This window comes from Aythya ferina (genome assembly GCF_964211825.1).
Source record: "Aythya ferina genome assembly, chromosome: 2".
NCBI classification, from domain to species: domain Eukaryota; kingdom Metazoa; phylum Chordata; class Aves; order Anseriformes; family Anatidae; genus Aythya; species Aythya ferina.
Window position 1 is genome coordinate 17,718,007 of NC_140297.1, and position 27,834 is coordinate 17,745,840.

Sequence of the window (27,834 nt, forward strand, 5' to 3'; positions counted from 1 at the left end):
TCTTAGGAGGCTGCGCCCCTCATGCCCCTTTCCCCACTATTGAAGGGGGCTTTTGGGGGACATGCCGCGGCTCCGCGTCCCGTGGGCTGTCGCCTGCTTCGTCTGGGCTTGTGGGGTCGGCTGTGGGGACCTGGACCCGCTCTGCCCCTCCTGGGGGCTTTGCCGGGCGCCCCTCGCCCTGAACGCATCGCCCCCATGGCAGGGCTGCGGGGAGACGTGGTGGGGAGCCGCCGGCCTCGGCCTCTGGGGGCTCTCCTCGGCCAGCCTCGTAGGTACGCTGCCTCCTGCCCTGTCATTAAGTCATTAGTAGTCATTAAGGCCTCGTTTCGAAAGAGCTGGAAGGATTTGTGGTGATGACAAAGATGGTTAAGTGCTACCTTCAATATTAAAAGTAGATTGGCCATACGGTTGATTCTCCCCCCCCCATATTGGCATTTTATCATCATGCACGACTCCCAGTTATGTGTCAATGCAAAATTGATAAACTGGTACCTGCTTTGAGGTGCCCAAGGCTGTGTAGTGCTCAGGCATGCAGAATTGCCTGTAATAGCAAAGATGAGTTCCCTATTGCTATCAGATAAATGATTTCGTCAGGTGGTAGGATTGCTAACATGTCTCGGGGATAAACCTTGTGGCAGTTGTCTGAAACAGGATTTGTCATTAGAGGTGCTGAGGAACATGGCCAACAGCAACTGTCCAGAGATAATTACTTAGTGTTTTTACAAATTGGTGTCTGCAAGGCATAGAAATTTTATCGTTAACGTGGAACTGTGTGAATATTGCAAGCAAAAATCCAGAAAGATGTTAAAACCCCCAGCATTAGTCCTGTGGTATAAAGCAATGTTTGTCCTCTTTTACCATTGCTCAGAGTAGCTCTGGGGGAAGGATGAAGTACATTACTACAACAAGAAATGCATCCTCTGCCCCTTTTGTTTGCTGTTTATGTTACTCAGAGAAGACTTTAAGCTGTTTGCTTGGTGTTCATTGCTGCAAATGGGGTGTACAACCCAGTTATGGGTACACAGTGGCTGCTTCGTTCAGCTGTGTGAGCAGCTAGGCTGGACTTTACTGTCTGAAAATACCTTTTAGAGTTGAAAATAATTGCAATATAAAACTACCCAGAGACTATTCTAAGCCCTATTGATTGAAACTACTCCAAAATAAATTTTAGACCTTAAAACTGGAATGCTCTGCCTGTTTCTTTAACTGCAGGACTCAGTTCTTTTCAAATTTCCCAAACAGAATAAGACTCTAAACTATTTGGGCTTCATTTTCATGCAGGTTTTTCATGCATTGTTTCTGAATTATTTTTCATTTCATGCATTCATTTCATTTTCATGCATTGTTTCTGAAGTATTTTGATTGGGTTTAAGAGGAAAGTTATCAAGGATAATATGGTTAATTCCTATTTTTTAACATTTCTCATGTGTTTTTTGTTTACAGACTCTTTTCCAATTGATCCAATCCAGGAAAATTATGTCCGTAACGTGAGAAACTGCATTTTTTCAGTTGTCTATCCTACACCTTTTAAATCCAAAGTTCTTCTGGTAGCTGTTTCAGAGGTTGGCTATTATTTTTTTCTTTGTTCCTCTCCAATTAACAGTGATCGTTAACACATGTACTAAAATGTATTTTAATATTCGTAAGTTGTTTATTGTTAAAGTCAATAAACAATATGCACTTTATATACACGTATTAATATACACTTTAAAGCAATAGAACATTTAGAACATACCATCAGATGTCTTTTAATAACAAAACCTGTATAGAAAACACATTCTTTGCCACTGAAAATTTGATCATATTCAAGTACTAAATATATATGTATTATCTTTTTCTCCAGGATGTTATTGAAAATATTTTGGATCTTCATATATCTGTCCAAGGAACATCTGATTTTCTGCAGTTCGTCAGTGGTGGGAAAGTGATATTTGGGTCTGTTCCATTGGCCCACAGATATGGAGGACATCAGGTAGCTATAATGCTTGTTCTTCCAGATGGAATTCTGTAGTTCTTTTCATCCAGATGGAATACTTAATTATATACTTGAATTATATATATATATATGTACCTATACCTGTAAGTATATGAATATGTGCCTGTAAGTACATGAATGCTTATGGATGCTTAGACTGTGGATTTGCTCTTCTTGGGGCTACAGGTGGAAGAGAACTACAATGCTCTTTCATGGTACCATGTCTGCTTTCTCTGCTTTTCTTTATCCCAGAAGCAAATTATCCTTTTAACTTTTGTTACCTGCAGAGTCTGCTTTGCACCCCTGCAGCCTGACAAGCTCTGATTGTGATAGGTTTTACCAGCTCAGAGGAGTGAAGAAGGTTAGAGCCTCACTGAATTCAGCAATAGCATGATTAATAAGTGTTAAATTTCATTGAAATAGATAAAACTGTTCATGGAAAAGAGTGGCAGAATTTGATGTGTAATTTCCAGTCCAAAAAAAAAAAGTATTTATATATATTTATACATATTACAAAACATGTCAGTTAAAAACCTTCTTATATAAAAGAGACTGGAAGATGAAAGTTAGAGGGGGAAAATTGTAATTACTCATATTACTTTTTTTTCCATGGCTTTCTAATTTGTTGTTGATGTGAGTGTGGAAATACAGCCTTAGGGATCAATATCTAAGTTGCTACCCGAGCAAACCTGTTGCATTGTATAGATCACAGTGAACCTGCATGTGATTTGTACTGTTTAAGTATAACGGCCATGACCGATGGAAGATAATGACTTTTCATTTTTGTCAGTTTGGTAGCTGGGCAGGTCAGCTGGGTGATGGAAGAGCTCACTTGATCGGAGTATATACAAACAGGTGCGGTATTTTTTTGAAAAGACTGATTCACTTCTTTATTCTGTGTAGCTGATTCATGCAAACCCCAAGATGTATTGTCAGAAACTCTAAAGGTATTTTTGCAGGCATGGTGAGAGGTGGGAACTCCAGTTAAAGGGCTCAGGAAAGACCCCATACTCCAGGTGAGTTGCAGTTAATTCATAAATACTAACACTAGATGTTTTCTTTTTTTAGATTTGCAGAGATCTTATGACTGATTTCTTACTTCTTTGTTCTTTGTAGGAATGGTGATGGAAGAGCTGTGCTTCGCTCTTCTGTGCGAGAATTTTTGTGTAGTGAGGCTATGCACTATCTTGGAATTCCAACAAGCAGAGCTGCCAGGTATTTTTCTTTTCTTTTTTCACAATATCCTTATTTAAAGGCAATTTTGTCTCTCAGTTTCACTGAGCATTCATAAAACAGGACAGCTGTTTTCCAGGACACATCTTTCTTTTTGCCTGTATGCAATCAGAAGAGTTTCTTAGACTGGTTGATAAAACTTTCTAGTAATAAAGAGCTCCAGCCATTTATCCATTCACTTTTATCCTTGGTATGCTTTAAAATATTACTTTGTTTAAATACTACATTATGTACTGTCTTTGCAGTGTGATGAGCAGTTGCTGTGCGCTTGTAAGACTGTCATAACTAAATTACCTTAATATGAAATCTAGCTCATTTGTGAAGAAAGTAAGAAGTGAAAATTAGTTTGAGTGATTGTATCTGACACTAACTCCCCTTTCCAGGTTTTATGGTACTGCAATCTGAGTTTCTTCTCTTAAAAAAAAAAAAAAAAAAAGGTTCTTATCTTCTTGTTCACCAGAAAGGCTTGCAAAACCAGCAGGACTAGATTCCTGCTCTCTACATAATACTATCACCTTTAGTGTATGAGGATAATCAATGAGTCTATTAAAAAATTTTACATGGTCTTTTACATTTTACAATGAGTCTGTTATTAGGCTAAAGTTAAGTATTTGGCCAAGTTGGAAAATGTTGAAAGTAGCTATTTCTGTATTGTCATAGTCAGGCAGTTGCAATTTTTAAGATTGGTAGGAAAAATTGCCTGGTAAATAGATACTAATATTGGAGGTAGTATTGAGTGTAGGTAGTTGCTCCCAATTCCTTATTTATACAACACCCCTTGAGCAGAGAGGGAGATTGCATTAAAAATTCATTTAAAACTCATTCTGTCTGAACCAAAGAAGACTAATAAATTCACTCATTTGGATGACCTTCTCAGAATGAAGTGAACTGAATTTTTCAGATGATTGTGTTTAAAATGCCAAGTTTATTTTGTGTTCCAAGGGATCTCATGTCTGTACTCCGGAATTTCAAGCTTTAGTGAAGTAAATGTTCTTCAGAAAAGGCCAGTACTCAGCTGCCTCATGGCTAGGTTTCTATATTTGCAAAGTGCCTGCAAATCTCTCTAGCATTAATTCTAACACATGTGCTCTGTTGAAGTGCTGTGTTTGTAAATGACATTTTTGATGGTTTATTCACTGACTTCACCTTGAGACCCTTTACTGTTAGCTATTGATGCAAAATGTTAAATCTGCCCGAATATCAGCAGGAGAGCATCTGGCAAGGTTGCGTCCTGTCTTTGGTGTCGTCTCAACAAATTGCTCAGTGCGAAACAATATGAAATTACTCCTTAACAGTGCACCGATTCTGTTGAGTACACAGTGTGCTTTAGTTCTCTGCTGGCAAATTGGTTAAATGCCTGGCTGTCTTAACTGCTGTACAGGCTCCCCAAACTGTTCGCAAGACTTCATTTGGAAAAACCCCAGCTGATATCCATATTCTTCCCAACGGGGAGCTGTAGTACTGAGACGGGTGAGATTCACTTAGACTTCTTGTCAGATCTTGGCAGAAGTGTGGGGAGAAGCCTTACGGCTTATCCCAGAACACCCAGCAGGTTGGTTTGCTCTATTAATTTCAAGTACTGTGTTCCCAACGGGGTGCTAGAGCTTATGACTGTACTGCCAGATATAGAACGCTTCCTCGTCTGGTACCATTTTAGTCACATACTGGGACTACTAGTTAGCAGTCTTGTGGGCTAGGTCAAAGAAAGTAAGCCAATATGTATATAATGCTTGGTGGTCATGCACAACAGCATGCAGGATGGTTGGGAGAGTAAAGTCTAGCCCTTTAGGCAGATCTTGGGGTGGGGTGGGATGTAGTCCCTGCATCCTTCTGTGACAGCTGTTCCAGCTTCTCTGATGTAACAGCAGTTTCAGTGCTCTGTTTCCTGTGGTTGAACGTACATCTGGTCTGCTGCTGAACAAGTAATGGTACTTATAAACTTCAGGGGCCATTTGAAAACTATTTTATAGTGGTAATGTAAGTATCTTGACGTGGCTGCTCAGTTACCTGACCAGCTCTTAAGTGTTGCTCGTCCATTAACTTGTATTAGTAACTTACAAAATGTTACTGTCCCATTGGATTTTTATTTTATTTTATTTTTGTCAGCAATAAGAAAAGTGCTGGTATTCTGTAAGAATTTGGCAGAAAGTGTGCTATGAGTTACACAGTCAAAAAGAAACAACCCTTTTGGCAGAGGTCTGTTCAGAACAGTAGAACTGAGTAACATTATTCTGACTACTCTCCCCTAGTGCTCTGATGCACTTGCTGGTGTGTTAGTGCCTGGGGTTCGTTCCCTCTTTTTGAATTTTTTTTTATTTTCTTGATTGATTAGGATCAATCTTCTTCAATTAAGATCAATTCTTCCATCTCACTTACGTCAGCACTTCTTATACTTACTCTTACAGACATACCAATCATTAGATGTTTCCAAAACAATCTTATCTGGAAAAAATTTCCTAATGTTGCTCCAGTATTAGCAGCAGCACCCAAGAGTGGAAGTGTAGGCAAACCACCTTACAGCCTCCGGTATTTTATCTGATATATTTTTTATTGTTTGCAGAGCAATACTTTTGATGTTTTAATTTCTATATGTTTTCTTCCCTCCTGCCTTTGGAACAATACAGCCTTTTCTTTGCAGTTGATAGAGAACGCTCATTTTGGATAGCTACCAGATGCCTTCAGAAATACAGAAAAGAATTACAATATAGTTTCAAAGCCACAGTTATTGTTGATTCTTACTGTCGTAAGAATTCAGACAAATTATTCCTTCTAGTGATTTGTTCATGCATATTTATGTGGATATGCATACCCCACATTTTTGGTCCAACTTGATGCTAAAGTCTGTAAAAACTATATGATAATCTCTTAAAATTTAACACTTGGGAGTTGTTTCAACTCTTGACTGTCTTCAGTTGTATTTATGAATGGAGTATTAGATATGCCTGCTGTCCTCTTCTGTGTTCATGTAAGGAAGGTTTGGTTCTGTTTTCTGTACGGTCTTCAGCTACCTAAAAGTTACCTTTACTTAGTTGCATTAAATTTCCAGTACTGTACCATCCAGCTATTCTGAATAGAAAGACCTTTTTCGATTATCAGCAAGCAAAAAAGAATTATACAAAATAAGGTAATTTTTCCTGCTGCTAGGCTCTTAAACAAGAGGTATTCTTCCCCTATTGAAAGGAGAACATTTCCTTCAAAAGACAGCACCAAGCATTCCTTCTGCTGAATGGTTTGTGTAATCTCAGTTGCTTTGGAGAGAAACTTCCTACACATTAACTTCAGGAGAAAATAGTTCCTTTGCATGGTTTGTGCTGATTGATGCAATTTTCTTTTTTTCTGATAATAAAAGAAAATAGAGTGAAATTACATATTTTATTTGTAAGATGAGGGTAAATTGTGACGTGTTTTAGAGCAAGCAAAATGGGTCATTTTCCAAGCACTTGCAAATCTCAATATTTAGATAAATGTGAAAATGCATAAGATGTGCAGAATTTTAAGGCAATTGAAAGGGGGATATTGTTTTTAAAAATTCAAGTACAAATAGCAGTGAAGATGAAAGGAATAATTATAATGCTTCATCAAAATTATGCCTTTTTTGTGCATTAATACTATTTGCAGAACTCCTGATTGCTAAGGAGCCCAGATCTGTGCCCGAGGTTACTGAGACAACAGTTTTGGCTCATATAAAGGGCAGCCTCCATCTGATGCAACAATTTGGCTTCTAATTTCTCTGTCTTTCTAATTTTGCTGTTGTCCTCAAGAGACTTGTGACTTCTTTGTGTTATCATCACACTAATCAGTCACAGAAGTTCCAAATGAATGCAGTACGTTTTCTGAACGTGACCCGCTTCCCAAGAACAAGGTAGGTAGTGGAAAGTGGGCAACTTAAAAAAGAAATCCATCTTGCTAACAAATCTTGGTGAGCCTCAGCTTTACTGTTTGCTGTGTGTTATTTGTGAAAACAACCTTTTTTTTTTTTTCAAGAAAAAAAATATTTTTTTCTGAAAGAAAAAATTATATAAAATATCACTCGATCACCAATAAAAATTACCTTTCCTATGGTAACCTTTTAATTTTAATTTCTTGTTTCTTACAGCTTAGTTGTAAGTGACGATGAAGTGTGGAGAGACCAGTTTTACAATGGAAATATTAAGAAAGAGAGAGGTATTGAACACATTTCAGAATAATATGTTACAATACTGTAATTTAATTCCTCATTGCAAAAATCAACTTTAATGCCATATATGTGTAATAAAAGTGTGCAATAGTCGTCATTTCATTTATTGAGATAGAAAACCTTTCCCAAGAAAGTCGGTCCCAAACATAACTTAGATAAAGAAACGAAGCCCTATGAACAGACTTGCTGTGTTTGTGGCATATGTGTTGCTGGAATTTATTTTTTTTTTCACATGCCGTTGCAAAAATGATATTGAAATCTAGGGGAAATTTCCATCATTCTGTTAGCAACACTATATGGGAACGCTGCCATGGCTGCACCATTGCTCCATCCTCTAAACCAGTTCTGAAACAGAGCCGGATGGCACAGCATGGGGAAAAATCAGAAATGGTTTATGTTGGTTCTTTCTTTGTTGCTAGCATCTCTGGGGGAATTCTGAAGTTAATATCAGAATTTTGCTTGTGTTTGCTGGTATAGTGTATCCTAGTGAACAAACAAAGATGTGGAGGAGTAAAAAATACCAATTGCTTTACAGCAAATTAAGCTTTATCATTAGCATACAGTAAAGTAGCATTCTATGTATTCATCTGTTATGCATTGAGCATACTTACAGAAATACGTGTTTAACTATGCGTATATAAATTATTTGTCTATAGAAAGGACATATGATGGCTTTTACAATGGGATTAATTTGGTTTGCTGATACTCTGTTTACATTTAAACATGTGTCTATGTTTAAGGTGCTATAGTGCTACGTCTTGCCAAATCGTGGTTTCGTATAGGATCGTTAGAAATCTTAGCTCATTCTGGGGAACTGGACTTACAAAGGTTTGATTTTAATCTTCATTGTAACTATTCTTTTAGTTTTCTTAATAATTAAATATATATTGGAATGCATATGTACAGTTGAAATTTAGGCGTAAGTTATTTAGAAAGGAAGACTGCATAATTCAGAAAGATAACGATGTTTTTTTTACAAATATACAAAAGATACAAAGTCACAGATAAAATCCCTTACCTATTTTTTAAGGCCAGGATCTTATAAAATGAGAAAGATATTATAGCTAAAATAGATTGATAAGTAAGCATTGGGAGGAGTGGGGAGTTGTTTGGTAAGATTTGTAAGTTCAGTGACTAATATCCTAGATTTCTCAGTTGTCTGTGAAGTTAAATTAGCAGAAATGTGAAGTAAGTCACTAGCGTGAGTTTGTTGTATGAGCTGTGCTTTTGAGGAACACATACATGTATAATCAGAGAATTATATTAGGTAAGAATTTATTGCACAGCTTTAAGCCTTTTAGCAATATTAATTTACTTTATTCCATCTCAGGCAATTAGCATGGCAATTTTTTTGTTCTATTTTAACTCCTTTAATGTTGGTCATTCCCCCGTAGGAGTACTGCGCTGGTTGATAATCACTTGCAACAGAAATTGTTTTGGGGTGATTAAAATCAAGAAAGAAGTAGCAGCTGTTGTATATTGTATTAAGAGATAATTCAAGATAACTTCCTGAATGACTTCACGCTGTCTTTCTTTCTCTTTTTTGAAACCTCACAGCAGTGTTTTGTTGTAAAGTGAAAGACTGAATTAAGGAACTGAATTTAAGGTGACACAACACTGTAATTTTCTTTTTCTTTAATTAAAATATTTGTGTCCTATGGGATTTAATGAACGTGTTGATGGCCGGTTAATGTGTCAAGTAACCGTACTTCCTAAGAATTCAGATATCATTTTTTTCTTTGTGGAATATTCTGATCTGCAGTTATTCCTTGTAGTGATACATTTTTTTTCTTATCCACAAATTATTTTTTTCCTGAAAGATTGATATTACAGTATGCTAAATCAGGTCCTAATGTGCTCTAGAAATGTAACACATGGGGTTACATTGTGGCAGTCTCCAGTCATGTTTATAACTGGAACATTTTATCTTCAACTTTTTGGAAGGGCTTAATCCAAAATTTACAGGAGTAAATAGATTAGGTTTTCTCATATCTGTTTGCAGCAGGCTGTAGATGAGCATTATCTGTTCAACGGTAAGAATTTTGAATGATCAGTTCTAAAAGTACCTGTTTTATTTAATGAATTCTGCATCTCATATTACAGGAGATTGCTTGATTTTATCATCCAGGAACATTTTCCATTAATAGCTGTGAATGATTCAGATCGATATCTGGTAAGTCTTTTTTTATTAGCTATATAAAGCTATTTTTATTTTCCACAACCACATGAACAAAAATTATACAAAGCTATTTAATTTTTCAGTTTATAGAGTTTTAAAATTTGAATTAAGTTTCCTGGTTTTATTAGCAAAAGCAGTTTTTACTCTTCCAAAAAAAAAAAACGAAAAAAAACCAAGAAAACAAACAAAAAAAAAACACACACAAGAAACCAAACCAAACAAAAACACTAACAACAAAAACCTGCTTCTTGTTGTTTTTCTCAAAATCAAATATGAACATTCTTTTTTTCACTACTTTTGATTATGGAAATGTTTATTGGGAAGCTCCCATTTTCCATTACTTCTTGTTCTCTTACTGCCCAGGCTTCAAGTGAGCTGTGGTCATGATGGGATCAGTTACATTTTTCCTAATATAAAAATAGTATATATTGTGTCTTTATTTCTTTTTAGGTCTTTTACATTTCTTTTAGTATATCTGAACATAGCTATTTAATTATAGTCTTTGCTGGATAAGGTTGTTTTGCAGTCACATCATTTAGAATGTGAATTACCAGTCCCAACTGACAGAGATCAAAGGTACCTGTTTAAAACCAGAATGTATTAAGTATTTCTAAAGTGAATCAAATGTTTACATTATTCATTGTATTCCGTAGTTTTATTTGAATTAAAATGTGTATTTCATTTTAGGATTTTTTTTCTACAGTCGTATCAGAGACTGCAAATTTGATTGCATTGTGGATGTCTGTGGGTTTTGCACATGGTAAGCAGCAGTAGATGTTGTCACTGTATTGGCTTTATGAGAGTGACTCTTTATAGTTGTATACTTAAAGATGGCTTTCGTTTGTCACTTTGTTCTTCAGTCCTTCTGATGTCTGTGCCTGCAGCAGTATCTGTTGTGCATTAATACTGAAGAGTTCTTTTCATAACAGAGAGAACTTCCTGATTTTTCAAAGCATGACTGTATCTGACAGAAGCCAGGAACAGAACAAGCATATGGGCTTCTCAGAATTGTTGTGGATGTCTGATGTACAAAGACCATGTATTGATGTCATGTGTTGCTGGGAATTTGATTCATCTGCATAAAAAGCCGTTCTTTTATAGTGTATGGAATAGAGTGCTGTCCACCTTTGTTTCAGATTTACATTATGAAAAATAAAAGAGCATTGTGTTGCTAATACAGCACACCATCAACTTGTAAAGAAGAAGCTAACTGACAAGTTGTGCAAGATGCTGTTTCAAAACAGTGTTGTGCTGAATGGAGAAGGAAACAGTGCCATCTAGGTATAAAAACCAGATGCAAGATAATGTAGCAAAAACTAATGTTCATACTTTAAATGCCTGCCAGGTTAAGAATACAAGAGACAAGTTTATTTTCCTGAATCTGTTTTCTTAAAGGTAACTGCTCCAATGTTATCTAGATTTGGTGGATTGATTTCACAGGAAATCTTCTAGAGACTACAGAGTTCAGGTAGAACGTTAACTTTTGTTTTTCCTTGTTGTTTAATTGTAGGTGTGTGCAATACAGATAACTTCAGCTTATTATCCATAACAATAGATTATGGTCCCTTTGGATTTATGGACTCCTATGATCCAAGTGAGTGTAGCACGCACCCATATTTAAATATTATTTTTGACTTAAAATAAATGTCATATTAGTTTATGTAATTTCTGTGTGCATGAAAATGTGCATTGTTGTTAGCAGAAAAATCCCAAGGATGTGTATTGTTTGAAGAATTTTAGGGGAAAAATAAATCAAAGGCCAGTTCTATAATACACTGTGCAGGTTGTGTTTCAAGTCTAAAGTGAAATGTCACTATTAAACCCGTTTTCATGAAGCATGTTTCCTAATGGATTTCTTCATTTGAATAGATGCCATAATAGACACCCCCCCCAAAAAAAAATAATAAATTGCATCTCTATAAGGAGCCTATGCCAAAAATTGTATACAACTTTGTATGCATTATGCTCTGGGTTTGTAGTCACAGCAGCTAATTATATATTGGAGAAAAAGAAATCAAATCTACCCTTTTCTTTGGAAGTATGAACTCAGTCAGTCTGAGATTGGTAAGTGTAGGTCTAGTACATACATAAATGTGTTACATTTGATTATTGTTTGGAACTTTCACCTGAGTAAGCTTCAGAACCACTAGTGGTTATTTTATAGTCTGTTTTCATGAGATTACAGCCTCAAATTAAGGAAATCTCATGAGATTAGATTTTATATGACTTCTACTGTATTGAGAAAACAGGTCTTTCTGTCTTCTGATCTTTTCTTTTATGGTGAGTTGGCCCCAGCCAACAATTAAGCCCCCACCAGCCACTCATTCATTTCCCACTGCTACAGGGCAAGAGAGAGAGACAATTGGAAGAACAATGGTGAGAAAAAACTTGTGGTCAACTTAAAGACAGTTTAATAAATGAAGAGGAAAAAAAAAAGGAGAGGAGAACACAACAAGTGATGCAAGACAGTCACTCACACCAGCAGACTGATGCCCAGTTGTCCCCAAGCAGTACCTTGGAAAGAGCACTCCCCAGTTCTTATTGCTGAATATGACATTATAGAATGAATCAGAGAATGGCTTGGGTTGGAAAGGACCTTAAAAATTATCTAACTCCAAACCCACTGCCATAGGCAAAGATGAATTATGTGGCATGGAACATCCTTTTGATCAGTTGGTGTCATCCAGCCTGACCGTGTCACCTCTCAGCCTCTTGCTTATCCCTAGCTTAACTTGCTGGGAGGGCACAGTGAGAATGGAGAAGGCCTTGATGCTGTGCACTGCTCAGCAGTAGCTAAAGCCTTGGTGTGTTATCAGTACGGTTTTAGTCATAAACCTAAAGCACAGCAACAGACAGGCTGCCATGAAGAAAATGAGCTCCATCCTAGCCAGACCCACTGCACCCTAGAACTGGATGAAATGCTTTACAGCTAAAGATTCAGATCTGAACGGATCTGCAGACCTGACAGATGTGTCACAGGTCTTCTCCTTAATGCTGGTTGGTATTGATGTCCTCTGAGGTTTCAGGCAATGCAGTATGCATTGATCACCTTATCTGTTTTTGATCTGGACAGGCGGTTCATACTGCATCCGTTCTGAGACTGATGCTGTAGATATGTGTACATTTAACTTCTGAACACCCTGTAGCTGACCTATCACATATTTATCTCACAAATATGGATTTCTTTTCTTGAATGTGTTAGCTGTAATTTTTCATAAATGAATATGTAAAACTTGCTTATTCAACTAAAGTCCTGTTCAGGTGGCTTATTTTTTTTTAATGCAAGTTTGTATGTGTTACTTTTCCAAAATTAGCAGTAAATCCATAATTTGGTTGTACAATTATTTGCTTAGTTTTTGTACTTAATAGTAGCACTAGATTTAGTGAAAACATTGCATATGTTTTTATACATTTTTAGTGTTAAAAATGTTTAAACGTCTGAATTTACTTTGTATATTCAAGTTGGAAAATGCCGCCTATGACATATGGAAATGTGTCTGTGAAGTACGTACTTCTAGATTTGCAAATATTAGATCTTGAGTTAATCCACTGTAAATAAGTGTCCTTGTGATCTAAGTTTAAATATTTCAATATCTTCAGCACTTTTATTAATTTACTGTGTTTGATTGATAAGATTGAATGTAGTTCAATATTTTAACATTGATTGTTTTTGTAATTACTCTGTTGGGGAAAAGTAATGTTTTGTTTGAAACAGATTTTGTTCCAAACACATCTGATGATGAAGGGAGGTATAAAATAGGAAACCAGGCAAATGTTGGGCTGTTTAATCTGAACAAGCTGTTACAAGCTCTAAAACCTTTATTGGATCCCAGGCAAAAGCAGCTGTAAGTAATCGTTAAAATATCTAAACGCTTAAAAGAACTAGTGAGATGGGAGACCCCTAATCACCGTATGCATAGGAAAGAAAGAGATGAGCTTTTTCAATCATTTTTTTCTAAGTGAAGATTGATTCTGAATTAATTATAGTTCAGAATAAGGTAGAGGGAGGGGAGAAAGTTTTTCAGTAATCATAAATAATAGCAAAAGACAGCTAGAAGGACATCCTAGATATTGTGGGGGCTATTCTTCTTCCCCTAAGCAGGATCTTTGCCTGTAGTTTTCTTTTATAGGTTCTTCTAGCTTATTCTTTAAGGTGCTTACTTATGAAGATCATACAGCCTCCTGAAATTATGGAGTAGTATTTTAATATCCTTTTGTAAAGATTCCTGATACGACTCTTTTGTGCAGTTTATACTCATGATATTTCTTGCTCATATGAAAGACAGATTGCATTTTTGTTCTTTGCAACAGCTGTTGATATATTCGATGTCTGTTAAATTGTTTCCCCTCAGTCTTTTTCCCACTACAGATCCCAGTTACTTCAGATTCAGCATATTGATGTTTGTGAGATACCAGACAGAAGTTTTTATTGCTTAGTGTACAGTAGGGTTGCACCCACAGTAGTGCTGTAATTCCATAGAATTTGATGTTTCGTTTGTTCTTGCAGAGCTTCCCAGGTTCTGGAGGGATTTGGTCAACGCTATTATACCCGGTACGCAGTTCTAGAACTACCCCCCTGTAGTCATAATACTATAAATTGTGTTATGTGACAATTTCCTTACTGTGTTGCTATGTTCAGTTTTACAGAATTGTTCAGAGTAAAACTGGGTCTCCTTGGGGACGATGAGGATGACAACTATTTGATTGCTTTCCTCCTGAAAGTGAGTTTGATTTGCTAATCTCGTTGGCAAACATCTGAATTTATACCCCGTGCTTTAAAAAACACTGATAGAAATATCTTTATTTCACTAGCTCATGGAAGATAGGAGGGCTGACTTTACAATGACGTTTCGAGAGCTGAGTGAAATTACTGAAGACCAGTTAAAGGAGCTCCACATCCCTGAGGTATTAATTAATACAGGCACCCCATTTTAGGAACACTCAATATCAAGTGAGTAAATCAGGTTGGACAGAGCCCTGATATAATGTGGGGAATGTTTACTTTTCCTGGGAAGCTCCACTGCCTTTCCCTAACTTCTAATGTACAAAGCACAGAAGACAGTGATACCTATAGTTAAATAACAGGGAAAATAAAGTAAGTCAGCATATAAACTAAAGAAAAATAGGGGTTAAAAGCTGGAGGTATTAAGGTAGAATTTGCTGTAGCAGAGGTGGAATAATACAGGTGTATCATGCTAGCAAAACAGAGTAATCTAAATAGAAAATAAAGATGCTAGTAGAATTTTGGGCAAAGAAATCCTTGGGGATTCATTACATGATTCTCTTTTATATCCTCTTAAAATTTGCTCACTTTGTTTTTTGCTTAACAGTAACAAAATTCTGTTGTCTACCATTAACTCTTTCTTTCTCTTTAGGAATTCTGGGCTCTCCAGGATCTGGGTAAACACAAGTTATTTTTGGAATGGGTCTCTATGTACCTCTTGCGATTAGAACAGTAAGTCTGATGGAGTTTCATGTTTAAAAATAACACCAACTGTGTATTTGCCAGAATGCCAGAATCTACAGTGTTTTCTGTAGTCCTTATCGGGACTGGTAAGCTAGACTAGACATGATTTGTAATACCTTTTTTATCTTTATGGTTCTAGATTGTGCTAGCTTCTTCAATTACCATTATAGTTCTGATTTGACACAAGTACATAAAAATGATATGGGATGAGTTGTCTGGTTTTGGCGTCTTTTGGTGAACATTTGATCAGATTTCTTGAGTTAATTGCTCTTGTTAAAATACCAGTTCTATAAAATTTTTAGAATATGAAATTCAGTTTGTGCAAAGAAAGAAGAGTGGATAGTGTTTTATTACTGGAAATACGTATTTTTTTTACTGTATACTATTTCTGCCTTAGGATGATGGGGGGTGGAAGTTGCATAGCTGTGAATATGCAGACTGTGCTTGGATGCCACTACAGTTGTGTGGATAAGGACATTCACGTTAGAACTTCCTACCAATTCTTCTATTTTAAATCCATAAAGACTGCATGCATTCTTCATAGTCATATATGCTATGCATGGCTGACTAGTGGAAAGAAGTACAAATTGGGTACTTGGAAATTTTAGTCAGTAAATACAATTCTTAAGGAAAACATTAATACAAGATACAAAACCTACAAGAAAGTGCAGTTTTTCCCAAGTCTAATGTGTTAGTCGTGTTCAGTGTTATCAAAGCTGTACTTACTGATTTGGTACTTATAAAATCCACTGGAAGCATGTGTGTCAGTTATGTTTGACACATAACTATGTAATATTTGCCTAATATTATTTGCCTAATATTACAACTTAAAGAGTATGTGGTATCTATATATACACACACACCTGCAGTAGGAAACAAAAGCTATTTGGAATATATTCGTTACGGGAATTGCAGTCAGCTATTGCACAATGGATGCAGAACTTTTTTGAGGAAACGCAGAAGTATGTGTGTCCAAGTTCTGAAAAGGAAACTGAATACTTCATGGCTAATACCTTGAAAAAGGGTAAGGAGGAACACAAGAGAAAAATAAATACACCGGTTAGTGTTTGATCAGTTCTTGCGGTTCAAATAGTGGAATTACTGACTTACTGTCTGTTAATAGTAGATGGTTATTGTAGTAAAAAAGTGAAGAGTGACATGAATGAGAAAAATGTAAACGAGCAACATTCACAATTGTTTGTTTGTTTGTTTGTTTGTTTTTATATTTAGTAACAAGGGTGATACAGACATCAAGAGAAGAAAAAGAATGACAGGTAAGTAAAACAATCCAGATGAAGTCATATGCTTGGAGGTGGCAACTACCTTCTTACTTAGGTTGCTTTACTGTTAATGTTTTTGTCCTTTTGAGGAGAACTAAGATGTGACCTGATTGTCAGTATTTTGTGATGTTTCAAGTTTGGCTTCACCTTAGTGTCCTGAACTGGTGGATGTGTTCTGGCTTCTATCCAAATTTAACGTTTCATTACAACGTAGGGTGCTCTGTTAAAAGGCCCCTAGGATTTATTTCCTTGTGAGAGATGCCCTTCCACTTCAGCTAGATCTGCTTTCTTGAGTCCATTCTCTTTTCCTTGAATCTTCCTTTCTTTATCAGTCTGTGATTGTAACAGTTTGCATTGCTGAGAACATTGTTCTTCTCCAATAATGAAACTTTGATAACATCAAGAAATAGTCAATAGCCATCCTGTATTGGCTCAATGGGCTAGGATTTATCCAAGAGTTCAAACATGTGCAAATCCTCTCTACATATTACAAAGAATTCAAGTTTCTGATAGGCAACCACTGTTTTTTTTTGTGCACCTGGAGAAAAAAACTCCATACTTCTGAAAGTACAATCAAGAAAGGAAGGTGTGGTTTTGAATGATTAGATATCCCATTTACTTTAATTCACCAAGTTACTGTAAATGCCAAAAGGTAAAGATACATAGCTGTCTATCACAGCACAAACAGCGGATATGAAATTCTAGAAGTTATCCAGAGAGAGGCTTTTTTCTTTTTCGGATTTGTGATAAGCTGTGGGAAACTTGTGAAATTTGCCTACAATAGACAGTGACAACTGAAAATTTCTGGACAAAGGGGAGTGAAGAGAATGTAGAATCTGTCAAATTCTTCACAAGAGGTACTATAAGCTTCATTGTTATTCTACTTTGCAGGTACTTTATTCACATCTGTAATGGAAATGGCTGCACTCTTTCATTAGATATTGATTGGCTGCTTTGTTCAAAAGCTTCAATTGATTTTGTAGGAAATGGCAGGAGATAGCACTGAGTTTCAGCAATAAGATAGTAACAAACTGTTTTCATGCACATTTTCTAACTAATGCTCCATACATTTTTAAGAATGCTTCTTACAATTTCACATGCATTTTTACAAAGTTAATATGAGAATAGATACCAAGAAGAAAGGCTTGTTTTATTATTTGTATTTTGGTATGGTTGGGAAGTTTCAGCTGTGGTACTCAAGGCTTTTAGCTCAACTACTATTTTGAAGTTCCCAGCTTCCCTTATCTAAAATTTAATTGTGAAAGCTATCTAAACACAATTTTTATTTTTGTTATTTTTCTTTTTCTACATTTTTGTGAATTGGCTTTTAGAGAAGTTAGGATATTCTGAGTATTCATTACAAATGAGAAGGACTCCCAGTTTGGGAAGATTTTCTGCAAACCAGCATCACGTTTATCCACACACATCTGAGAGGATTTTATGGCATTGGAGACAGACAAAACAAGAAAAAGGCTTTCCCCCCATGGACCATTCTTCTGCATCTGGTCTCAGCTTTGGTAGCAGACTGAAGCTTGATATGCAAATATTCATGGTTAAATTAGATAAGTTCCATATAATCTATCATCAGTCCATGTTCCTGCAACAGAGCAAGCAGAAATTCCTGACAGGCTACTGAGGTCAATTTGTTATTGTTTTCTTTAAAATTGTATTTTTTCTTTTAAAAGATCAACAGACTTTGTTACATTTTTGCTAGTGTCTCCATTTTACACTGTGACTGAAGATTCTTAAAAAGTTATTTTCTTTTACATTCATACATTTTTGTAGATCTCTTAGACACCTGTTATGGTCTCTTGAAATGGGATTTTTTTTTTTTTAAGTATTTCCTTTACCAGCTGCCCCTTGTCAATACAACATGCATGGCAAATCTGGCTCCAGGCCACATCCACCTGCTCCACCGGGGGCTCCTCCACGGTCTGCAGCGTGGAGATCTGCTCCATGCGGGACCCATGGGCTGCAGGGGGACAGCCTGCTACACCAGGCCACGTCCGCCTGCTCCACCTGTGGGGCCTCTCCACAGGCTGCAGGGGAACTGCTGCTGCCTGCCTGGAGCACCTCCTGGCCTCCTGTATTGGCCTCTGTAAGCAGAGCCCAGTCTGAAAAAAAATCTTTTTTTCTCTCTTCACTTAGTTTTTAGTTTAGTAGCACTTTATCGTGTACTACATACAATCAGTTCCTTAGGAGTTGATCAAAAAGTTTTGACAATCCCAGTCCCAATACAAGTCTGTCATTGTATTTAATGGAATACAAAAGAAATACGTTAAAAAGAGAAAAAAAAAAAAAAGTGTAGGCCAGATCATAAAATACTTTTTAGGGCACCAAATTTCTTATGCTTTGTCCTTTTCTAAGCTGACTTATCTTCTTCTTTCATAATTATCTTGTCAGTTGTGTCAGTTACAGGTATTTTTAACTCCACTGTGAAACTTCTCAATTTGCAATTTTTAAGAATATATTTTTGGGACAAATATTCTCTTAACTAATATGAGTTATGGTTTTAATGTGAGTTACCATTTTTGTATGAGTCATATGTTCACTTCTCCGCCTTTTAGTATTCTTTTTACATTGTTATCACACTTAACTATTGTAAATGAATGTACAGGATTAAATCGAATGCTCAGCCAGAGCAAATTACTTTGCCAAGACTTTTTTTTTTGGTGGTTAGGGCAAGGTGTTCTTACGGCTATGTGAGGGGTGATCAGGGTTCCCAGTGGCCAATCCTATTTGTCAGCGTTTAATTTCTGTAAGGTCATATAGCACAACACTAATTTGTAAAATAAGAATTCCTCTATCTGGATGCATTGCATTTCATTCCACTCTTAATTCTCAAGGAATTAAGACCTGGACACAGTGCCTGAGTGTCATGATATGACCTGGACAGCTTTTATGATGGAGGAACATGATAAGGAAGCATTTGGACAATGCTCTCAGAAATACCGTCTGATTTTTTGGGTGGTGTTTGGGGACCCAGGAGTTGGACTCAATGATGCTTGTGGGTCCCTTCCAGCTTGGGATATTCTGTGATTCTAAGGGAGGACGTTTGTCTGGCTTTGTGCTTGTTTAGAAAGTGACAGTGTCATCTGAGATGAAGTGCTGCTGGTTTCAACCCACATCTCCTCTTGTCGAAGAGCTTCACATTCCCTCTGCTGGCAGGAACGTGAGTGGTCAGGGTACAGGACTTAGAGCAGAGAGTGATTTCTGCCCTTTACTTTTCTTATTAAGAAAATGAAGACCCATTGTGCAGTGCTGCTTTATGTCAAGTCCTGTGGCTTAAAGCGGCTATCATTCAGCTCCAAACATAAAGAATTCAGTTGCATTGTGAGACATAAAATAATCATGCAAGTGTTGTTTCGCTGATTACATAGCTTCAGTAAATTCTGGTCTGTCAGCTGGTGAAATGCTCCTTTTTAAGAAACAATGCATATTACAGAGAAGTCCATTCACTGAGCTAGGCACTAATTCTCTGCAGGGAGCTTTCAATCATGAGTAAGTCCTGCGACTGTCTGACCACAAAACCTTCGGAGGAGGTTTGTCAGAGCTTTCCTCAAAGCTGCCAATTGTCTTGGTAGGATAAACAAGTTATGTCTGCAAGCTGAAGAAGCAGTACAAGGAGACGCAAGAATAGAGTGAATTGAGAAATAGAAATAAATAAAGTTTAATCTTGTTATTATATTTTTTTCTGATCCTCCCCCTCATAATATTCTATTATTTGTAAATAAAATAAGATCATAACAAATTGACAACAGGAATGAATAGAGGGAAATATGGGGTGGAGATTTTTCATGAACGCTTTGCTTTCTCTAATTTCTCTTTCAAATAAGCTGTAAGGGAATTTGTAAGGGTTGAGGTTTAACCCCAGCAGGCAGCTGAGCCCCACACAGCCACGTGCCCATTCCCAGCCAAAACCAGGACATGAGGAATATACAACTGCATTGATTTTTTGAAAGAAATATTTAATATTATATAAAACATGAGGCTTGAACTAAAAACTATTTATACAAAACCTTACTGGGACAGTGGAAAGGGAAGGAACAGATGAGGGTTTTTTTATGCCCATAAATCACGGGCCATAGGTGCTAATGGCTCTGACATTACTAATTAATCTCTTCATGGGATAAATCAGCTACTGAATTTGGGAAAATATGCAGACTAGTGTCAAAATAAGATGCATGATGCAAGCTGGAAATATTTGTTACAATTAATCTGTAACATTGTTTTGATCATTAATTAAAGGGAAAACTGTTTCTGAAGCAGAATCCTTTGCTTTAATTGCAGAGAAAAAATAAAAGTGGTGTTGATGTTCTATCTGCTAACAAATTGATAATAAAAACCATGTAGGCTTATGAGCATTTTCCTTGGCATACAGGTTGGCAGAGCTCCTTTTTTATAAACTGTTATTTACCATCCATGAAGATGTAGCCGGGGTTACTAATTCAGCAGTCTCATTTTCAGGGTCCTTATGATCTCCCTACCACTAATTAGACATAATCAGCCAGGAACATGTCAGAGAAGGGAGCAGCCGTCACGGGTGTTTCGAAAAAGATACAGCAGACAGTTGTGGAAAGAACTGCGAATTACAAAAAAAAAAAAAAAAAAAAAAGGAACAACAAAGTTGGAAAAATGGTTTCTTAAAAAAAAAAAAAAAGCCTAAATGCAACATTGAAGGCTTTTATGGGTAACTTTTTGATTCATTTTACAGAATTATGGAAAATTAAGTACATATGGTTTTATTAATATCTTAATAGTTCCTTTTTACCTTAAATAATAATCATCATTTTATGATTTTTCCTTCTTATACATGTTTTTTGATCTGCAAATTAAAACTTTCTGAAGGTTTCAGTAATTTTTTTCTATGACTGTGGTGTGTTTTTGTTGAATATGTCTAACTGAATTGATCATGATTTACTTTTGCTTTCAGCTGTTAATCCCAGATACGTGCTTAGAAATTGGATGGCAGAATCAGCAGTGCAAAAAGCCAATTTGAATGATTTTTCAGAGGTAAACTTAGTTATTTTTTTTTCCTTATATGTTTGTTAATAACTGATCTGAATGTTGGTGAAACAATTGTTACATTTGTGCTTTGAACCCAAATTACACTTTGACCAACATTGTTCCGTGTCACACCAATCACTACTAATAATAGCAATAATGCTATCAATAATATTAGCAGTATTAACTATTAATTATAAATAGTGTTAATTATAATAATAGTAATCCTATTCTATCCTGTTACTATTCTAATAGTAATCCTAAAGCAATTCATGGAACAATTTCTGGAGCCAGGAGGGTGCATAATACGAAGTGGCAGAGACTTTTCTTATTTGCAGGCAAACACATTGTATAAAAACTTACTCATTTTAATTGCTTCTAGGTTCACCTTCTACAACAGATTTTACAACATCCCTTTCAGAGACAGGAGGCTGCAGAGAAAGCAGGCTACTCCCTACGCCCACCAGCTTGGGCCAAGGATCTTAAAGTAAGCTGTTCATCCTGAGAGGAAGTTAAACAAGAAAAATGGTCGAGGTCCTGGCCATTGGAAAAATGGCTCAGGCCTTCACACAGGAATCAAGCCAAAGGAAGTTGTGCCTCTTATTCTTTGTGGACTGGAATCTGCTATGCTGCTAGACAAGGTCTTGACCAACTTGATAAAGTCTAAAGGTTAAAGAAACGGGCCACTACGTCTGGTTGCATCAACAGATCATATTGGCATTTAATAACTGCCCTGTGAATTCAGCTGTGCATTAATTTGAGTCCCAATATTTAAGTTCTGCCAAACTGCCCCACGTAACATCACAGAATTCATGTCTACTCAGGTGGTAACAACTAAAGGGCTGGTCAATTTAAAATACATATAAATTGGTTTTAATCACCAATTTTGATTTATGTTCTCGTTGTTACACACTTACCAAATGTAGTTTTATCTGAAGACATAAATGTTAAGTCTTGCAGAGCACCACCTTACACCTAGACCTTACTGCCTTTTCTGTCCTTGACCTTGTTTTGTCCCATTAAGCTGCCAGTGGAGGTTTAGAGGAAATTGAATTAAATTGTAAGCAAAAACACCTGTCTTGGGAGTGACTTGTCCCAAAACAGATTTTGGTATCTTTGGCAGAGTCAGGTGCCTGTTAAGCCTGGCTTACTCTTCTTTGAAAGTTTATCTTCTGATAGTAGTAGAGGGATTGTTGGTGTGTGGATGTAATGACTCAGGGAATGTTCACTGGTTGGACATGGAAAAGGACTTTCTTGCATCCCATTAGGTACACTGTCAGGTCAGCGTACCTTTTGCAGTCAGCCTCCTGATGCTGTTGGTCTGACAAAAATATTGCAGGGAAAATATTTAAAATTAACTGAAGCTGTTACATAGCAGTGCCTTGGATTGTAACATAGTGGGACTCGTCTTTGTTTTGAGTCCAGGGTCCTGTTATTTATCTTCGTTTAACGCTCCAATTCCACATCACAAAACTTTGTGTATAATTAAGCTAAAACTAATACACGAACTCTCAGGTGCAATGTTCTGCTAGCAAAATTTACTTATCAGGGGTTTTGTTATTTCTTGATGTTACCTCCGCCCTTCCCAAATCAAAACGGATTGGTTTAGAATATCCAAATCTCTTCTAAAGAGATTTGGATCTCTTCACTTGCTTCTGAAATTGAATGCTTCTGAAGTGGTGCTAAGTGCTATGATTAGCATTTCACAAATCTATTTCTAGAAATATAATTAGCGGGGGAAAAGAAATCTATGTTATTAGAAATCTTTCACTGACTAAAAAAAATACACAAATGCCTTTGCTTCTTACATACAATCAGTGCAATTATTCAGGATGGTTTCCCCTCAGATGTACAGTTGCTCAGCCTGAGTTAACATTCCTTGTGCGAGCAGTAAGTGCTCTCCTGCAGCCACTGGGATTAGTGTTTGTGCTTGCAGCACCTCCAGGAAAAAAGGAGTGGGGTGATGGGGGGGTTCTGTAAAAGCCCTGTAGCCGTGGGCTGTGTTCATAACCTGTGGGAGCGTTGCCATTGATACCTGTTCTTGGCTAATTGCAAAATAACGTGTTGTGATGCAATGTAATCCTGACTACTCCGATTTCATAATAGTGCTGCTGACCGTTGCGGGTAATCACGCCGCCTTCAGGTGTTCTGCAAGGCCATGATGATTTGTAAGTCTTCGTTCTATTGAATCTCTTCTGTTCTGTTTGTTTCCCTCAAAAAGAATGTGCATGTATCCCAGTTTGTAGGAGACTGTCAACAATCCCTAAATAATAGTTGTCCTGTACTTTTGCAACAAGGCCCACTTAAATTTCTACTTTTGCTTGAAGTGCCTGAAAAAGAGTACTTGAAAAATACATGAAGAAGTTATCTCAACACTACCCTATGTTTTGTCGAAGTAGAGAAGTGAGATCACATCATGTTCAGAATTTTGTACCACTTCATTTTCTACTTTTAGATTTTAATAGTGATGGTTTATGATTACAATGTAAACATTAATACTGTTTCATGATGTAAGTCCTAAAATTCTTATGTGGGCTTTTGCTTCCTGCTCTGGAGCTGCCTCTTCCTTCATGTTACACAAACACAGCAGTGATGCAAAAGCAGATGGGAATAGAAATATTGATTAAGCAGTTATGTGTCTGTGCCGTCTTCACTCTGTATCGGAGGACTGCTATGAGGGTCAGCAGTGATCCCCCACGTGTGGACTTTTCTTTTCCATATGAAAAAAATGGTCTCTTGGAGTGGGTCCTTCTGTACCAGTGATGTAAAAGTCCGAAGAAAAAGACAGCTGCTGAGCCTGCTTCCATTTGAGATCTGGAGAAAGGTTAAGAATAGCATGCTGCAACTTCAGCCTCTGCTGATGTACTTAACTGCAGGAGTAAGACAATTTCATATGGCAAAAGGTTAGACAGGGGAAGAAGGATTGATTTCTACTTTCTTTTACAAATGCTTTGAAGATCTTTTTCTATTTTGTAGCATCTCTTCTGGTGTCAAATAAAGCCAGATAATTGTGTATCATTTAGCTGGTAGCTCTGTTATTTGAATGGAAAGTTTGAGTACTTACGTTTCAGAAATTCAGTGCCGCCATTACATACACAAAATAGTTGATAGAGGTCTAATCATCGCAGCATTTTAATCGATCTCTGGAGTTTCCTGTCGGCTTTGATTCTTCTTGAAGAAAGCTCTTTTTTGTGTGTAACATTAAGTACGTGAGTTATGATTGACTGGGGCTGTAAAATGTATAAAATTGAGTTTATTGTGCTGTAACAAAGGCAAGGGATGAAATAGGGCAGGAGGCTGGGCATTCATGTGAGGAAGGCTGTATAAAAATCTTAGTGCTTTGTGAACTCAGAGAAAATAGCTCATTGTGCAGCAGTTGTCTAAGAACATATGTCACTTTAGTTTGATGCTGACTACATAAATCAAACATATTTTCTTTTATGAAACATAAGTAGTTGGGTAGCAGACAGCTGGTGTCACTTAAGTGATTCAAAGATGAGCACTCCTAATAATTCATAGACCAACACCCAGCTCTTTTGCATCTGATACTTCTGCATTTTGTTTAAATCAGGTAGATAGGGAAAGCAATTGAGAGACAGAGAACCTTTTTCATTTGTTAAGCTCTTCATTTTAACTCTCCTACTTTTAGCTACTTAGTACTTTTTCTCCTGCACTTAAAACTAGCTCAAGCTCCAACCTAGTTGGCTAAGCTTATGATCCTTGCACAGGTTTCAAAAGCATGTCTCATGGGCTCTCTGGAGATGGTAAGGTACCTTTTGAATTGTTTTTGCATGTCAGTTCAGAACTTAGAGGTTGCAGTTGTGGTATCAGTGAACGCAGTTCTCCAGCTGCAGGCTTTTTGCTCAGTTTGGTGAAAGCAAGGGAACCAGAAGACCACGAGGAGCTGACAAGCCAAAGAGAGGCAGGAGGAAAAAGGGACTGGCTGTCCCCTGGCTGTCCCCGAGTAACTGTGGGGGTGGATGCACATGCTTGCTGCAGAAAAAAACATGCCGTAGCTTCTTCAGCTTGTCTCAGCTGAAAATGTTAGCAGCTGAGGGATGTCACAGACATTTTTTGGTGACTCAGTTTGGCACTACCCTGACTGAAGTATCCCCGTTGAGTGATCTCCAAGTTCCTTGTGTCCATCCTTCCATCCCTGCTGGCTGCTTCCAGCCTCTCTGGGGAGCGCACTCACCCCCCGTAAGTGAGGTGTGACGCGGGTGTGGAGCACGTGGCCTCCTTTACTTTGCTCCTGTCTGCACTCCACAGGTCCCTGCAGACACCACCCTAGCTCCCTGCTGGCTGTGCACAGACATATTCAGCTCTTAGCATCACCACACGATCTTGTAAAACCTTGTAATTAAAATGCTTTTATATTTTTTCAATCTCAAAACCAGGTGGATTATTAAAGGCCTTTGCCCTTTGCAGTAGCATTTATGGGTCTGCCTCAAGCAGCCACTTTTAGCAGCAATCACCCTGCTTTGTGCCGAGTTTCAAGTCAAGTTGCTTGAGTGGCAGGCAGAAATACGTGTGGTTCATAATGCCATTACTGTTCTCACTTTTTTTTTTTTTAAAGTAGTCAAGTTCAGATCCCATCACCGCTTCAAAATAAAGGTGCTTCCTGTTGCTGCCAGGCTGTTCATGCAGGTACACAGGCATTGGCAAAGCAGCCTGACACCAAAAATGAGACTATAGATGACCTCAAATGTTCCCAGGCCACGGCGCTGCCATCAGCCTGGCGTTCCCTTGCCTCCCACCACCACTTCGGCACTGGCCCTTGGGACCCTGTTTTGACAAACTGCAGCGCTTTCTCTTCCTGCTCTGTCAGCTGCTTTTATTTATTTGCTCAGACCACATACTTCGCTTTTTATGCTTTTTGTATTGGAAAATGCAGAAATGTATTATTTATGGAAACTTAGAAGATGATGTGCGTGCGAGAAAAGACTGGAAGAAATAAATATGGAATCCAGGAGGTATTGGCAAAGGCAAAAACTGTTGAAGTGGTACCAACTCCCAGTAAAATGCCTGCTCATCAACCGTGACACTTGGTGCAGTTACGAAATAGAAGCTATTTTTATTAGAGAACTAATAATGAATGCTGCCTAAATGAACAATGGAGAATTAAAATGGAGAACAAATGAAAAAAAAAAAGGTAGGAGGAGACATATTTATATCAGGTATGAGATAATTATGAAGTCTTTATGAAGACAGACTATTTCTAGGTACAATTTGAAGACAAATGTTAACCAACAGAAAAAGACCCTGCTTACCAAGGGAAGGATACAATATTTTCACATACGAGTTTTTCTTTGTCTAAAATTAACCAAATAAATGAAATTTAAAGACAGCAATGGTGAGTGCTGACTGGAGTTGCACGTGCAACAGTGGTGTGTTAACACCTGGGGTGATACCCTCTGGAACCAGCCCTGGTCTTACACTGCATCTCAGAATAGTCTAGCTGAGGGTTTTCTTCTTAGGACAAGACTACTTTTTTGGGAAAAAAAAAAAAGGGGGGGGGGGATTTTTTGATTGAAAAAAAAATAGCATGGGCTTTTCTGATAAAGAACCCTTGGGGGAGTTCTGTTAAAAGGCATTTTCCCACTTCTCAAAATTGACATGGCACTGCTGCTGTATTGTTTCCTTAGCTATAATTCTACTAAGAGGCAGCCACAGCTGTGTTTGACCTACTGGCCAGCCCAGAGAGTCCTGCTCCACCATCCCGGGCTGTCTGGATGGAGTGAAGCAAGACTCTGCAGCCAAATTCCTCCCTCGGCCTGCAGCTGCAGTGGTCGTTCAAGGGAGTGCAGGGCGAGGAAGGAGCAGACTGTAGGGACAGCGAAGGGGACGGAGGGCACCCCGCCTCGCTTCTGGGGCCCCCCAGCAGGAACTCTGCGAATTCCTCCCGGGGAGGCCCGACCCAGCACAACCTCCTGTGACACAACAGCAGCTATGGCTTGAAGTCCACCGGCACCCAGAGTTCAGGAGCTGCTGCCCCTTTTCTTCTCGAGCGCTTTCATGAGGTCAGACATGAAATCTGCTTGCCGGCCTCCACCCCCAACTGGGGGTGGCCCAGCTGATCTGGGCTCTCCATCCTGTACGGCGTTTTCGTGCCTTTTTGAGGGAAGTGGCACGGGTTTCTTCATCGGAGGCGGTGGCTTGCTGGAGACAGGTGGAGGTGGGGGGGGTAAGGGCAGGTCTTCATCGCCGCTGCTGGAAGAAGGTGGCGGAGGAGGCACGAAATCGGGAGGGGGTTCACAGACATCAGACGGCGGCGGTGGTGGTGGCGGCGGCAAACCAGCCATCAGGGAAGGTGGCGGTGCTGGAAAGGTTTCGGGGTCTGCTAGGAAGATGCCGCTGTCTCGTTTGACTTTGGAGGGTAGAATGGGCGAGGCGCTAATAGCTGACGACCGCCTCTCAGGCGGAGGAGGAGGCTGCAGTGAGTTCCTCTTGTTCACGTATTTCTGTGGCCTCAACACCGGCTGTGCCAGGCCAGGCGCGCTGAGGTTATTTGGCTTAACC

At 38.0% G+C, this 27,834-nt stretch overlaps 2 protein-coding genes across 2 annotated transcripts in view; one reads left to right on the forward strand and one right to left on the reverse strand.

Moving 5' to 3' along the window:
* Positions 1-61: 61 nt before the first annotated feature.
* Positions 62-27,031, forward strand: LOC311432182 (protein adenylyltransferase SelO-like; the record flags this gene model as incomplete). Its single annotated transcript, XM_084510402.1, has 19 exons — positions 62-272; positions 1,444-1,562; positions 1,844-1,972; positions 2,766-2,830; positions 2,935-2,991; positions 3,092-3,190; positions 7,305-7,372; positions 8,126-8,213; positions 9,489-9,558; positions 10,252-10,324; positions 11,075-11,158; positions 13,280-13,409; positions 14,072-14,116; positions 14,204-14,285; positions 14,377-14,469; positions 14,940-15,019; positions 16,262-16,305; positions 21,245-21,324; positions 21,698-27,031. The coding sequence occupies 19 exons, from the start codon at positions 62-64 to the stop codon at positions 21,818-21,820; spliced, it is 1,740 nt and encodes a 579-aa protein (XP_084366528.1). The 3' UTR covers positions 21,821-27,031.
* APBB1IP (amyloid beta precursor protein binding family B member 1 interacting protein) overlaps positions 26,365-27,834 on the reverse strand; it is a 62,120-nt gene continuing 60,650 nt past the window's right edge. The window contains exon 14 of the mRNA XM_084510401.1: positions 26,365-27,833. Coding sequence (XP_084366527.1) covers positions 27,294-27,833 — 540 coding nt within the window. The 3' untranslated portion in view covers positions 26,365-27,293. The remainder of the gene's footprint in view (position 27,834) is intronic.